This window comes from Acipenser ruthenus, chromosome 10, assembly GCF_902713425.1.
Source record: "Acipenser ruthenus chromosome 10, fAciRut3.2 maternal haplotype, whole genome shotgun sequence".
Lineage (NCBI taxonomy): Eukaryota > Metazoa > Chordata > Actinopteri > Acipenseriformes > Acipenseridae > Acipenser > Acipenser ruthenus.
In genome coordinates, this window is record NC_081198.1 from 7,890,963 (window position 1) to 7,906,008 (window position 15,046).

The window sequence follows — 15,046 nt, forward strand, 5'->3', positions numbered from 1 at the left end:
GCTACCATGTGGAAACAAACAAAAAAAAACCTTCAAGTTATTTAAACATTGCAAAACTGAAAACAACTAATCTCTACCGCATTATATTTGCGGGACGGGTTCAATTCAACCATTATTCCTATACAAATCCTAAATAAAAAGGAAGAAGCATGCAGGCCCCCTTCAGACATGTTGGCTGTGTTAATGTTAAGAATTTGGACTGCGGACAATTAAGGGTTTGGATGCAGACGATCACGTGATCCAAGGCTCGGATTGATGAAACCCCAGCAGAGAGAGAAAGCACTACAATTGTAACTCTCACTTTCCAGGGACATGGGGCCAGATTAGGTACAACAACGCTGTACTTCATCGAGATTCTATCAATCAAACGCCACTTACAGGACACAGGCGAGAAGCAAAGCGGTTCAATGCACACTATGTCGATTCTTCTCCAGTTAATGAGGATAGGTCATCACAATATGATGAAAACAAGAAAACTGCAGGGGAACAAACTGCACTGCACATCACACGCAGCAAACAAGGGCATGTAGGCTAAACAATGTTGGACATTTGTTATATATATATATATATATATGGTGTTTTTTTTTTTTTTTTTACTTTTGAAGACACAACGCAACGCAACTTTTGGAGGCAAAGAGACTGTATAGTTTAGAAGATTGCCGCGTTTACAGATAAGAGTTTTACTGTAAGGCGAAAACTGTCTTTGTGGTCAAGATTGGATAATAAAAAAAACGCCCAAAAAGAGTTCTGCCCACTTAAACTCAAAAGGGCGGTTTTAATTGATATGTTTTCGAAATAATATAATAGCCAGACACAAGCCAAAAGAGCTAGACCCAAGCATTTATTTCGGTTCTTGCTTAAGTCTTTGATTCTTAAGATGTGCGTTAAAGCAGTTAATGCTCTTCTTTCCTTACTTTTGCTAGCGCTGTGTTTGCAGTGCGCCTCAGGGTTTTCCGTGGCGGGGCAGGTGAACACCTGTGAGGCCAATGGCAGTGTCTATTATGTTGGCGAGTGGTACTTTCTGGACTCTGATCACTGTACCCAGTGTGAGTGCACTGTCGAAGGAGCGACCTGCGCTAGAACCGAATGCACCTCTCTGCCCCCAGCTTGTATCCATGTCAGCCACTACCCAACCGACTGCTGCCCGAGATGCGAGAAAATAGGCTGCGAGTACAGGGGAGAGGTCTTTGAGCTTGGAGAACAGATCCAGGTGAAGTCAATATTATTATTATTATTATTATTATTATTATTATTATTATTATTATTAATTGTTCTTAGAAATGTTATAAACTATGCAACATATGGCTGCAGTACATGCAGGATTCATAAAACAAAAACGGATTGATACATTAAAAAATTCAGACAAAACAAACAGTTCAATTTTACAAAGTCGTTATTATTAGATCTATGATTGATAATTAGCCATTTTGTCTGTCAGTGTAACTGTAATAGGAACTTGCTTGTATCTTTCCTCCGGCTACATTTAAAACAGCTGCCATTGACTCCTATAGCGGCTGTCATATTTGCGTTATAATCTTGCAACAGAAAATGTGAGCTCTACACACACACACAGAGGAATGTAAGCAAACACTGCCAAACATATCTGTTATATAATCGAGGGTTAATAAAACATATACTAAATAATTATAATTGCGTTTATAACTAAACAGGATTGTGGGACACTGCAGCTTTAAAAGGTACTTTGAAAACCTCTCAGTTGTTTATTTATAGTACATTGCAACTTGTACTGTTTATTTCCCCCCACCCCCTTTCATAATTTACCAGATTTGTGCAAGAACAAAAGTTTGGAAAAACAGGCCATTGAGTGTTTAACGACCCACTGTATCTTCTACTTTCAAACTGTATACATCTGTGTTAACTAAAGCACACCTTGCAGTTTACAGCCTAATTAATGTTAAATAATCTGAAGTCTTATTATGTACACAATACATGAATAGATAGCTACACAAGGTTATCAAGATAAGAAAACCAGACTGAATAAAATGCCACAGAAATAGCATTGTGATGTGTACAAATAAATGAGAATACTTCTGCTGCTGTGAGCTTCTAGGTGCACCTCATAAATCTTGTGTAATAATCATTCAAAACTAAAAGCACATTCCCTGTAAAAGCCAAAATGATGACGGTATTATCTGGGATTTTAATGCCATTAAATCTAGGCTATTATTCAACATACAATCCAACAAGAATTCCAGGAAAGGACTGTTGACAGATATAATACAACTTGACCAACTTGGAAGCTGGTTTGCATCGCCTCCTACAAACATGTGGTGTATGGTTGCATGGTTGATGGCCTTTTTATTTGTTTAAGTTTTATATTTCCATGCCAATGCCTTTGAAGCAGTTTTGTTAATGCACTTTGCCCATATGAATACAGCTGTGCCATTTATAAATCACAGATATCTTTCGGTTTGAATTGCTTTACTGCAAAGTTTGTACCACATTGTCCCCAAAAGGTATCAGTTCTGTAAAAAGAGACTTTACATGCATGTAGTATTATGTTTCTTATTGACTGATGCAATCCAAATGGGTTCCCTGGTGCTGTGAAATGCTCAAATAAAATCCAGCTGTGGTTTATCCCCACAGGGTATAATATGATCAAATCTACCCCTCAGTATGTCAGGCATGGAATATCTGGGGCTATATTCATAGTGTGCATACATACCGGGTGCTGCAGTAAGAAAACCAGGGACGAAAATTTATTTTGCCACATATTTAATTTGGGGCCAAGGAGGAATGAATTAAATCCCTCATGAAAAATACAATGCAAACTGCTTGAAATTAAGACACTTTTGGAGTAGTGTAGTTAGACATAACATCTACACTGGTGGACAGATTACAATGCAATTAAAAAAAAAAATCTTTAAAAGAACCAGTGCATTTAAATGAAGTTTTACCACAGGTAAACTGCAGAAAGATCAAAGTGCTGTCAATCCTCCATTTTTCAAAATCACATGAATGTTTATTTTAATTCTCATTCATTAACTAGATCGCTATAAGCATGAGCCAACATGGGAAGCAGGCAGTCAAGTGTGACCGACGAGGATTAATTTCCCTTTAGCATGCAGATCCTGCCAGTGTGCCCTGCTTCCTTTATGCTCTTAAACTGAGTGGATTTGAATACCTTTTATTGAAGTAACTGTTACAATTCATTTATTCAATCATTAAAGATCACACCGGCCACTTCATCATGCAAAAGGTAGGTAAGCTGCTACCGACACAGCAGACTGTCAAAAGCAGATGTGTATTTTAGTCCTAGTGCGGTAGTGTAGTTATAATTATCTTAACTGTGCAGACAGTTAAAAAAAAAAAAAGGGAGATCAAAACTATGAATCTGTGCACATATCTTATTCAAACAAAGTCCACAGTAATGATATGTCAGAAAATTAGTTCTTGTAAAACCATGTGCACTTGTTTGCTATGGGAATGTGAGCTTTATTGGCCAATGTTGACCACAACTGGATTCAATTAGTGTATTTAATTATTAATATTGAGAACCCCTATAATAAATATCTGCTGTGCATAGGTGATGCAGATGGGGAGGGTACATTTGAATACAGCTGAATTATTGTACAGTACTTATGAGCATAAAATAGCTATCTCTTCCGTTGTTTAACAGAGACCCCTACTGTTCAGTTTTTAAATTGCATGAGAGAGAGAGAGAGAGAGAGAGAGAGAGAGAGAGAGAGAGAGAGAGAGAGAGAGAGAGAGAGAGAGAGAGAGAGGAAGGAGATTTTTTTTTAATATATTTTCCTCTCAACAATGTACATGTTAAACAGTTTTCTGGTATAAAGATATGGCTTTCTGGTTTATGTATTAAACTGTATTATGAGAAGCAGGCTGTATTGTTTTTTTTTTCTGGGATTGTAATACAAATATGAAAAGAAATACTTTAGAGTGCGTGAAAAGTATTTGGGTAGGGTTATAATGAGGGGCAGGACGGTTTACAGCAAACCAGCATTTGTTTTGTATTAAAGTTTAATAATAATACTGCACTTTGCCAAATGTTGTACCTAATTGGTTTAGTTTAGGAGATTTCTAAATTATCTATTAGTTGCACATATGTGGTTTTTACTTGCTGCTGTTGTTCATTCAGATTTGTAGAATGACTTCACCCAGCCACAATGCTGAGCCATTTCCATCATGGGAATTTGATGACAAAACCTTATTTAATATTTTAAACTTCAGAGACATACATGTATCCACTCACAAACTGGCACCTAGCAAATATGAACAAAAATAATTCTCAGATCTTGACATGTTTAAACAATCTATTAAAGTTCCCCTTAATTAATCATTGCTATATTAAAACTGGCTGAGGGCTGTTTGAGGTTTAATGAGAACGGCTTTAATCAATTACAGTTTCATGTAATGCCAAATTAATACAATTATTCCTCTTAGAAAAGACACTGTTGTTCTAAAGGCTAGGTGACACAGTTAGTTAACACTAGCATTGCACCCAAGGTATCCATGATTTTAATCTGGTTCACATGTAGGTCAGTAAAATCACTTTGCTGGTCTCACCAGTCCTCAGGGCACAGTAGTAAACACCATAAAACAATCGTGTAGTTTGCACAGTTCTGTGCATTGGTAGAGCTAATGTTGAAGCTTGCATAGACGTTGCATACCTCAGTTTGTGGTGCTTGGTGTACTTGCACGTCTTTTAGCAGCTCTGTCTTGCAGCCCTCGGAGTGCGAGCAGTGCACCTGTGACATGGACGGCATCGCCCGCTGCCTGGTGGCAGATTGCGCCCCTCCTCCCTGTGTCAACCCTGTCTACGAGAAAGGGAAGTGCTGTCCAGAGTGCAAAGAAGGTAAAGGGAAAACTGCATTCTTGTAATGTCATCTGGAAACAAACAGCAGTTAAAGCACATTGAAGCTACATTTTATTTTATATATGGTAGGTAAGCCAGTAGGAACATCCACATTTATTGTTTAAAAATGTAATTGATTTTAAAAAGGTTTAATGCCATCATACTACAATACTACAGTATAATGGTAAATCTACAGTAAAGTAAAATGACAAGAGAGAATTATAAAATCATGTACAATAAACTTCATGATTACTGTGTAGACGTACCATGGGAAATATGTTGGTGTTTTGCTCAAATTTCAGGCCCAAATTGTTACGCAGACTCTTCCCAGACACAAGTGATCCCAGGAGGGGAGCCGGTGTGGATCGATTCCTGTACCAAGTGCCGGTGCCATGACGGGCAGGATGCGGGCTACTGGGAAGGCAACCGTGTGGCCCAGTGTGTGCGAGTGCAGACCTGTACGCCGGATGATGGGGATAGCCACAACTGACTGGGTTACTTAATTACACACAAACTTTAGTGCTAACTGGACTATGTAGGAAAAACAATCACAATGTATCACTGTGTATCACTAAAGAAATAGCTTAAAACAGGAAATATAGCTCAGAGGATTTAGCTCTGTTGCACATTACAATGTATACTAAGTTTCCACTAATCTTAAAAATAAAAAAATAAAAAATTCCTAACCGCTGCATTTATAGTACATGGTGTCTTTGTCGTCTTACATCTGCCAACAAGAATACAAATGTTTTTCTACTAAATATTTTAAATAAAAGAGTTTTCCTGTTTCACTTTTAGAATTCTAAAATGTGTTCCAGTTCATGGCAGTACTGACTTAAAAGGGGGGAATTCAATCTTGCAACCTTTTGTGTTTTCTGTACAGTTTAGTAGAGATATGTAAACAATAATTTGGCTTAAACCACTTGTATGTAAAATGTTTTGTAGCCATTCTGCCTTTTTGTTATTTAAAATTCCAGTATTACCGGTAAACATTTAACGAGACATGTACGTTTGGCATGGATAACCGGTGTATAAAAACACAAATAACATTTTAAACCACAACTGACTTCCAAACCAAACCTTTTGTAAATAACCCTGAATCTACATAACTGTAGATCTTTGAATTTATTTTCCAAGACAAAAATCCAACTTACCCTTTGTGGATAGTTACAGAGAATCCCTGGTCTATTGCTCATGCTGGGGATACTGGTGCTGTGTAGTAAAAATCCGACTTATTATTTAACTACAGTATATTAGTTTGACGGGTGTTGTTTAATGTGCAACTGCATGAATTCAAAGCACTTCCTCAGGCAAAATGCAGTAATTAGATGTTTTAAATAATGGTAGTGCACTTAGTAAGCCTGATGTTATAGTTCAACAAGATATATATTGCTTTTATAACCTGTTTTGTTGTGACTCAACAACATAATGTTTGTAATTTAAAGAGAAACACAAATTCATTGTATTTTTTAATTTATTTTTATTGATTGGTTGTGTACAAAAAAGTAGGTTTGATATGACAGTATGCATTCTATATAAGATTTTATACTTCCAACATTCAATGTACAAAACGTAGATACAGTAAATTATTTAAAACACTCAAGTCTCTGAAGCCCAAGGCAATTCATCATTATATAGTTAAAAGCAGGTCTTACTTATTTTTCGGCTTTGTACCAAGAGGAAGGTGTTTCTGTTGACGTAGCTTTACTTTACCCTGTAAATGCTTTGAAAAGTACTGCTGTTTTCTACTTCTGGCTATACATAGCTCTACTGACCAAGAGGAATGGAAAAAAATAACTTCAGTTTAACTGCAGTACTGTCGGACTGCAAGGTGTCATTAGACTGACGTTTAACTGCACCCTCAACTTCTGTTTTATTTCACAAATCATTTAAAATCAGCAGTCAGATCAGCACTGGATTGCAATTTCTGTTAATGCAGTTTTACCTGCAAGTTGACAAGTGGGTTGTTAAAAGAAATCTGATGATGTTAAAGATAATCACTAGAGGGAATAGGGTCAAAGCTGTAGTTTATTTTATATTAATAATAATAATTATATTAATAATAAAAACCAGCATCCGATTACTGGTTAGAGATTATGTTGCATACTGTATAAGAATTTCATAGAGAGACAAAATGAAAACATACTTGGTTCAATCTATCTATCTATACACTGTATGTAAAAACCTGTTTTCAGCACAGAAACAGTTATTAAATAATCTGAGTAACAAATAAGTTGTGAGTGTGATTTAAAAAATCGATAATTAATCCCTACTTTTGGGAATGCTGAGCAAATAAACGTGTGTGAATGAAAGAGATCTAGCAATGTTTCTGTGGCCACTAATATGTTTGAATAATTTTAAAGGCAGATCCTATAAATTGTAATTTAAATGTTGCCTTTAAGATGTTTCTCTCAATGAACCTTGCAACAATGACCAGGTGCATGATATTAAATTAGGAAGAATTGACAGAAGTGTTACCACACCCATCTAAAAACAGACTGGTGATCTTTAATTGCAAAATAATACAGTGACAGTACAGAAAACTGATCCTCGAGGACAATGTGCTGCAGGCAGATTACAATTGTATTAGAAATGTATCTGTCTCGGGCTGAGGCAAGTTACATCACTTTCTCTTTGTATCAAGAAGGCCTATAAAACCAGGAACTAAACTGAAACTTCTCAAACTCTTTGGTAACACTATTTTAAAGGGGCCTGAATATGTTATAATTAAACTGCAATTCACTCAATACAATTACAGTATAATTACAACGCAAGTTACCAACAGTTTTTTTTTCCCAGAGTTTTGTTTGATATCTCAGTTTCTCACTACGTTAATGGTATGTCTTGAAGTAAGTCACCAGTAAAAGACCCGCCAAATATATTTCTAGATACTTTCACACTACCTTGGCTCCAATGAAACCCCTTCTTTTTTTAGAATTATTTTTGATTTAATACAAATTGTTTTTAACACATTTTTAAGCAGTTCTCCAGTTAAATCAGCTGGCACAAAAACGACTACAGTCCAGTATGAATTGCTTTTTAACAGCAGTATACAGCTTGGCATGTCAGTTTCAACACCACCCCTAGTCAAATACTCTATTCTTCTTTTCTAAATCTAGTGTGAGTAGTCATTAACAGAAAAAAAGTTGTAAAACAAATTAAGGACCCCCCCTCCCCCTGTGCACTTATGGGTCAGCAGGATATAGACCAATTAAATAAGCACTGTCAGGGTTATAGCTACAAATCCAAATTGGCTTTTTTTGTCAATCAGGTTAATGTTATGCTCTGGTTTCAATTTAGCTTTCAATATAGGGTTAAATACTGAAACACAGAAGTGGGCACACTTTGGAATGTTTGGAATGTTTAAAAAAAAAAAAAAAAATGTTTACAAACTAATCTTTGGCACATGAACTTACCTAGTCTCTGCAGACCAACATTCAAACCCCTGTAATTCCAAACACAGTTTCAACTGACACATTTATACCAAGTTCATTATCTGTGCATATGCCTTACAAATATTGGCAGTTTTAATGTTAATGTCTTTGCATTTAACTTGTATATCAGTTGGAATAAACACATTTTATTTTAGACTTTAGTTGAACACTCTCGAGTCAGGTCATAGAATATTTGGGAAACTGGCTTTAGTGCTGTATTTTGCATTTTGTGGCACATATAAACAATTAACCCAATTCACAAATTTAAATCCAGTATCACATTCTTTCACAGCTACAATGTGTAATAATACTTACATATTTGCAAACAAGTGTTCTTTTAAGAAGCCTGCTAGGAATACAGTATTTTAGAGCTGTTGACCAATCTGCTCTATATACACTTAAATCATTAGTTCCTAAAGATATGTGCACGTTCTCCTGCATAACTATTGTTTTCTTTTGTGTTTGCCTTCATAGCTTAAAAGAGCAGTACATTTCCACACTTGGGTTAATGTAGCAATAGGCTAACAATGCAATACTGCTTATTGGGTAAGATTTAATGTATGAATAATTATTATCAGACTGCTGATGAAGAGTTGTGAGCAGGAAGCTGATAGGTACGTCATTCAGACTGATCACCCAATCACATTTGGAAGTAATAACTATCTCACAATGTATGTACTGAGTGTTCTATATGTTGGTGTTTTATTGATGCAGTACAATTTAACCCCCGACAGGTAATGTGCTCAGTATCCAGTAGGTGGTTTAGGCATGTTTTCATGAAAATATAGTATTGTATCCAGGAGATAGGTGGTATTAAATCCTTCAATCCAGGTGGATATATCCTGGCAGTTGTAGTCAGAAAATTTGCAACATAAGTTCCTAAAACCTGAAGAATAAAAACCATCTAAAAGTGAAGAACAAAGCTCACCAGTTGTAAGAAAAACCAAGAAAAGGTATTTTGGTTCTCCATTTAAAAAAAAAAAAAAAAAAAAAAGTGTAAATATAAGATTTAATATCTAATATTATAATATGCATTTCTAAACAGTGAAACTTCAACCAGAAAAAAGTTAAACATTATCCTGCTGAACTGGCATTTATGGTATACAATGCAGAAAGTTGAAAATGCAAGTGTTTGGTAAAAGACGTTTTAAAAATAAAAAAGGGAAAGCTTTTTGAATACTTGAAATCTTTTGAGCCAAGCCAAGATAATGGTACAAAAGAGAAAGACTTCCACATCAATTCACTACACACAGGAACATCAATACAAAAATCCCCCAGAATGCAGCATTCCCAGTCGTTTGCTCCTCATAAAAATTCCGAAGGCATCGGTTTGGTGTTTAGGCAGTACAAACAAACAAACAAAAAAAAAATATCTGAAGGCGGCGAATTAAAAGACGTTAAAACTGTTGTTCATTGGGTTATTGTTATATAAAAAGAGTACAGTTATTCTGCAAAAGAAATAAAATAAAGGAAACAAAATCGTCTCTGGCTAATGAGATCCGTTTTCAAACAGTGTAATATAATTCCAGTGAAAACTGTTAGATTAATTACAATCAAACCACCAGCTGATGTCTCCATAAATACCTAATGAGACAATAGTCTTGCACTGCACATGCCACATATTTTTTGAAATCAATATTCTGAATATGGAGTTTCAGCAGCAACCTAGTAGGAATAAAGGCTCACTCAGTTCAGCCTCAGTGTTAATGGCATATGGCTGGCCACTAGGTGTATTCCAGTTATTTGATATTCTTGAGCACCAAGTTCTGTCAGCTCCAGACCCTTTTCCTTTGCAGACTCAATTCCTCTTTTTACAACTTGTCAGATCTGCTTAAATAAAACCTGGCTGCACGGGACAGAAAATCCAATTCACACAGTCCTTCACTGAGCACTAATCCGTAAGATAAAGCATTTGTATTTAAAAGTAATACTGATGCCAATAAAGTTCCGAATGAGGCAACCACAGGGACACATTCAATTGAGTATTTCAGTTTGTTGTTTTTTTTATATTAAAAAAGAAAGTATCTGGTCTTGAGATAGATTGTATGAGACCATTCAAAGGATAAAGAAAAACAAAGCTTTCAAGATATTCCAAGATATTAAACCCTGTATAAACTAATAAAACAAATCTGTACAGTATGTTGCTCATCTGATATAACAATCCTCTAAAATGATAATAATCAAAGATTGTTGATTCCTTTCCGAAATGATGTTTTCGTAACTTGAATTAAACAGAAGCCGGATATGGTATATTGTAAACAAAAAAGGAAAAGAAAATGTACTTCAAAAGTAAAACATTTGAGTTAAAAGCACTCCCTGTTTGCAGGGCTGCACTCAAAGTGTAACAGTATGCAGAGGTTAGTTACGAAGACAAGGGTTGCAAAATGAATTTACCCCGATGAAGAAAGCATTCCAGGGAGGCCAAACAAAGGGTTTTGTATTGAGTCTTGTGAAGCACAGGGTTTGTGCCTTCTCAAAGGGATCTGCAGTCCCTCAAAGCTTGGGACAGCAGCCACTGATTAAGGCTTTCCTTTTGGTTGGACCCCTGACAGGCAGGGTGAGAAGAGAACAGCAGGAGGATGCGTTTGTATGTTGGTGTCTGAGATTTGCATCCCTGAATCTAGGAAGGTCTATCCTCTAGGGGGGCGGGGCGGTGGTTTGCCGATCTCCACGGTGATGTTGGTGAAGAGTGGGTACTTGGTGACCTCCAGAACACGGTACTGCAATGAGTTAATGCCGTCACGCTTCATTGAGGCCTTGGTGTTCTGGATTTTATTGAACCTGAAAAAACAAATTATGATGATTATTGTTATTATAAATAAAAAGTAGATACGGTGTTCCCTTGATTGTTCACAATTCTGTATTTCACATTTGGTTATTTTAAGGTTAGAACATGTTGACAGTTATTTTACAAGTACTATATTTCATTTTATAAAAGACCCTTTACGAAATGCACCTTTTTTTAGAAAGTGAAATAAAGAGGGAGCACTGTACACGCAGGCTTCTGTGTAATTGATAGCTTGACAGTCAAGGTCTCAAGACTAATGGCATATTATTGATTACTCTGATCAAGATTCTAAGTGGCTTCACTTCTCACGTTGGCTTTAGCATGCAACTACTCAAGCCAAGTTACACTAGAGAAGCTATTACAGAACCTACATACAGTTAAACTAAACATATTTAGCAGAACAGTTTACAGTCAACAGATGGCGCTATGAGCTCATCTCTCCTAGTTTACCCAACATGCCTTCTGCCTCCTAATTAGGAAAGTGAACTTCCTTCCATACTTGGGAGCATGAAACACACAGCACCCAGACATGTCATTCAATTTTTAAACTACACTGTTTATGTAATTATATCCATGGCCAGGCATCTTTAGACACTAAAGGTCAATGACTAAAATGAGGCCAACCCCTTACTAAGCAGTGAATGAATCATCCTTTTCTAGTCCAGTACCCGCTACAAAAACCACAATACACAACCTGGGATGTTCAAATTATTTTGGCTTGAATCTGTATATGAGAACAAATAACAAACATGTTTTGTTTTTTTTTAACAATGCCTCACAAATCCTCCCCATCAATTTAAAATAGATCAAATTCAGCCTCAGTTCCCTCTCCTTAAAGCTCTTTATTTAGGATTCAATACAACATATCCATATAAATTGGAATCTGAAACATTTCCCCAGCATTAGTTCTTCTTGACTCGGTGGGGAATGCAGACATTCGAGTCTCAGTCAGCACAATAATGGAGCTTAAACTGAAACCAACAAAGCTATCTACTGACTGGGAGAAATCAGAAGAAACTAGGCTGCACATATTCATTTTATTTTGCAAAAATGTGCCCTGAGATTTATCTTCAGTATCTCCTAATAAACCAGATAGGCAGCCACAAAGGCTATTACACTGTCCAAAGATTATGATTTACGAATACATTATATCACGGCTCGAAATGGCTCATATTCAGAGAATTAATGTTCATGAGCCACGGCACTGGCATAGCTAACTAATCTTTGAAATATGAATGAATGGGCCGTGGCTTGTTTTAACAAGCATAATACCTCATTATAACAGCTCAACAATAGATGGATTTTTTTTTTTTTTTTTTTAATTACACTTCTTGCCCGATAGAAGTTATGTTTAATATGCAGACCTCCATTCTGTAATATTAATATATACTGCAATGATAGTTTTTCTTGTTTAAACCTTGGAGGCAACACAAACCCTTCTCTACACAAATGTCAGAAATCTAATGTCTTCATGAGACATGCTCATGTTCACGAGACATAGCAAAGCTTGTCTGGGATCTGCTGGGGAAGCAAAGGATTGTGGGGGAATGTGGGACAAAGCACTGGTTTGGAATCCCTAGTCCTCTTTAACAATCTTCCCAAACTGGCTAAATATACTGTATGCAAATCAGTACACACAAGTTGAACTTCAGCTAAAATTGTTAGTGACAAAAGTACTATATTAATGCTTTACTATAACTAAATGTACAAATGAAATGTAAATTTGAAGATTACTATAGTAATGTTCTAGCATTAACAGCAGTTAAATTGCAGTTTGTCGCAAAGCCTTTCTACGTATTGAGTCATTTTGCATACAGCAACCAGACACAAATTTTACAGCACGATAAATATGATTATTTTTGCAGATATATTATATTATGGGTAGTAGTAGCATAATTACTTCTTTCAGTCACTTTATAAAAAGCTCAACTCATGTACCATCATCAACCTGCAGTTTACAAAAGTCAATGTGCTCTATGGAAATGCCGAATTCATGAAATTCGTCATTCAGACTTCTTTGAGATGAAAGACTGAATTATTATTATTATTTTTTTTAGCTAAAAGAGGCTATTGGGAATTGAAAGCTGAAATGCATTATGATAAAGAGTACAGCATGTCATCAAGGATGTCAGAGCTCAGATTGCATAATGTTTCTGAACAAAAAGTCAAAAGATCCAACCCTGTTTCTCACATATACAGTACCACAGTTTAAAACAAAAGTTTCACAGATGCCACTACAGTACAGGAGAGTAAGAGTATAAAGTAATCAAACAGCCATAAAGTGAGCAATACAAGATTTATGCCAGCAGTTCTGAATTCCATTGTAATTGCTTCTTTATATAGCTTTGATGTTACAGTCAAGATATCGGTGCTATAATGTTTGAGCAGCAAGACCCAGCAGGGTATGTGTTGTGCCAAGAAAGAAAACAGCTTGCTTCAAGTTGGTTTTCATGGATTGATTTTCATTGTAAACTTAAAATCCCAAAAAGCGGAAGGCATAAATACAGATAAAAACAAAAGGCAAATGTATATTTTTAAAATGGACACCACACTCCAAAAGCCCTTTTTAACTAGGTTGCAAAATGTTTTGGGAACTTTTGCTATTTGTTTTTCTGTGCTTTTGTGTTTTTGGCTGGAGTCAACCAGGTGGCAGACTGGCCAAACGTGCCGACCCCATCTTTTCACTCTGCAGGCCTGCCATGCAGCCAACCCAGAGCTACAGCGTTGGAGGATAACGCAGCTCTGGGCAGCTTACAGGCAGGGGTCGCTGGTCCGTGGTGAGCCAACCTAAGCCCCCCCGGGCGGCACTCGGCCAATTGTGCGCCGCCCCTTGGGAGCTCCCATCCACGGTCGGCAGTGGAATAGGCTATACCTCCAGGCTACAGGGAGTATCCTGCACTCCACGCGGAGCGACACTTGGGAGCCCCAGATTGGCCAAACTTAAATCAAGTTCACTGTTGTTGGTGAAACAAATATCGCTGATCAATTCTATGAAGAAAAACATTTTCGAACCATAAAACGTCCAACCTAACTGGTTTCTGGAATTCTTGACCAGCAGTTTTTTTTTGTTTTTTTGTTTTTTTTATAATTCATTAATGTAATATATCAGTAGACCTGAACCCCTTCAAACAAGGATACTATGAATTATTAAGTTATCACATAGTCTAGTTATTACTGTCTAACATATTCATCAAGTCAATGATGCTGCTCAGCAGCTTTAATATCTTAACTGTTAAATGTTAATTGGAGAATATAAAAAGCAGATGTAACAGAAACCCATTCAAGGTTTTAACAGCCACCCTGCGGATTCACATTTTCATCTACATTAACCTCCATGAATGGAAGGCCATTCATAAGTTATTATAACTTTCTGAGGACAATTCTATTCCATTCTTCACTGTTTTCTATATTTGTGATTATCAAAAATAAAAGTGATGTCCGTTTCACTATTCAATATTATTGATTATTCTATTATTCTTGATTATTAAACAAGTTACAAGCTCATTCAAGTGAAACATTGCTTGAAAATGATAAACAGTTCACAACAAAAAAGTATTCAGTCACATATTTACACTTCAATTAAGGTTATTGATGTAAAGACAGGATTTTACAATTTGGTGTTATGCTGTCAGATGCCACGTGCATCTAAATCTAAATAAATTAAAAAAAAAAAAACAAAAAAAAACAGTACTGCTTATAAATTACTACATATGATTTTTAAGCTGCAGGCGCTTGTGCCATTTAACTATAAATCTCTGTCAAACTAGGTTATCTTCAATGCCCACTGGTAACTGGCCCAATCTATTAATCAAGCGTGTACTGGTTATTACTCTATAAAAACCACAATGACACAAATTAGCGCTAACAAAGACAGTGAGACAGACAGGAAACGCAGGCTCTGAACCAGATCTGCTTGACAGATTGTAGTTGGAGATAAAGTATCTTTTTAGTCCAACCTAGTTTTGGGTAAGTGCTTTAGTTAAAAAAAAA

The 15,046-nt window shown here is 36.3% G+C and overlaps 2 protein-coding genes across 3 annotated transcripts in view; one reads left to right on the forward strand and one right to left on the reverse strand.

The window, feature by feature from the left end:
- The first annotated feature begins 266 nt into the window (after positions 1-266).
- Positions 267-5,414, forward strand: zgc:113531 (uncharacterized protein LOC541359 homolog). The gene is made up of 3 exons (XM_034017174.3): positions 267-1,210; positions 4,705-4,834; positions 5,137-5,414. The coding sequence occupies exons 1-3, from the start codon at positions 878-880 to the stop codon at positions 5,322-5,324; spliced, it is 651 nt and encodes a 216-aa protein (XP_033873065.1). The 5' UTR covers positions 267-877; the 3' UTR covers positions 5,325-5,414.
- A 4,023-nt stretch (positions 5,415-9,437) lies between these two features.
- b4galt2 (UDP-Gal:betaGlcNAc beta 1,4- galactosyltransferase, polypeptide 2) overlaps positions 9,438-15,046 on the reverse strand; it is an 82,418-nt gene continuing 76,809 nt past the window's right edge. For both annotated transcript variants that reach the window (XM_034017131.3, XM_034017164.3), the window contains exon 7: positions 9,438-11,049. In XM_034017131.3, the coding sequence (XP_033873022.1) occupies positions 10,899-11,049 (151 nt within the window). In that variant the 3' untranslated portion in view covers positions 9,438-10,898. The remainder of the gene's footprint in view (positions 11,050-15,046) is intronic.

Excerpts from the sequence above, each read along its gene's own strand:
- zgc:113531 (XM_034017174.3), top strand. The coding sequence starts at position 878 with ATGTGCGTTAAAGCAGTTAATGCTCTTCTTTCCTTACTTTTGCTAGCG. Across the intron at positions 1,211-4,704 it reads AGCTTGGAGAACAGATCCAG|CCCTCGGAGTGCGAGCAGTG; the intron begins GTGAAGTCAATA and ends TCTGTCTTGCAG. Across the intron at positions 4,835-5,136 it reads CTGTCCAGAGTGCAAAGAAG|GCCCAAATTGTTACGCAGAC; the intron begins GTAAAGGGAAAA and ends CTCAAATTTCAG.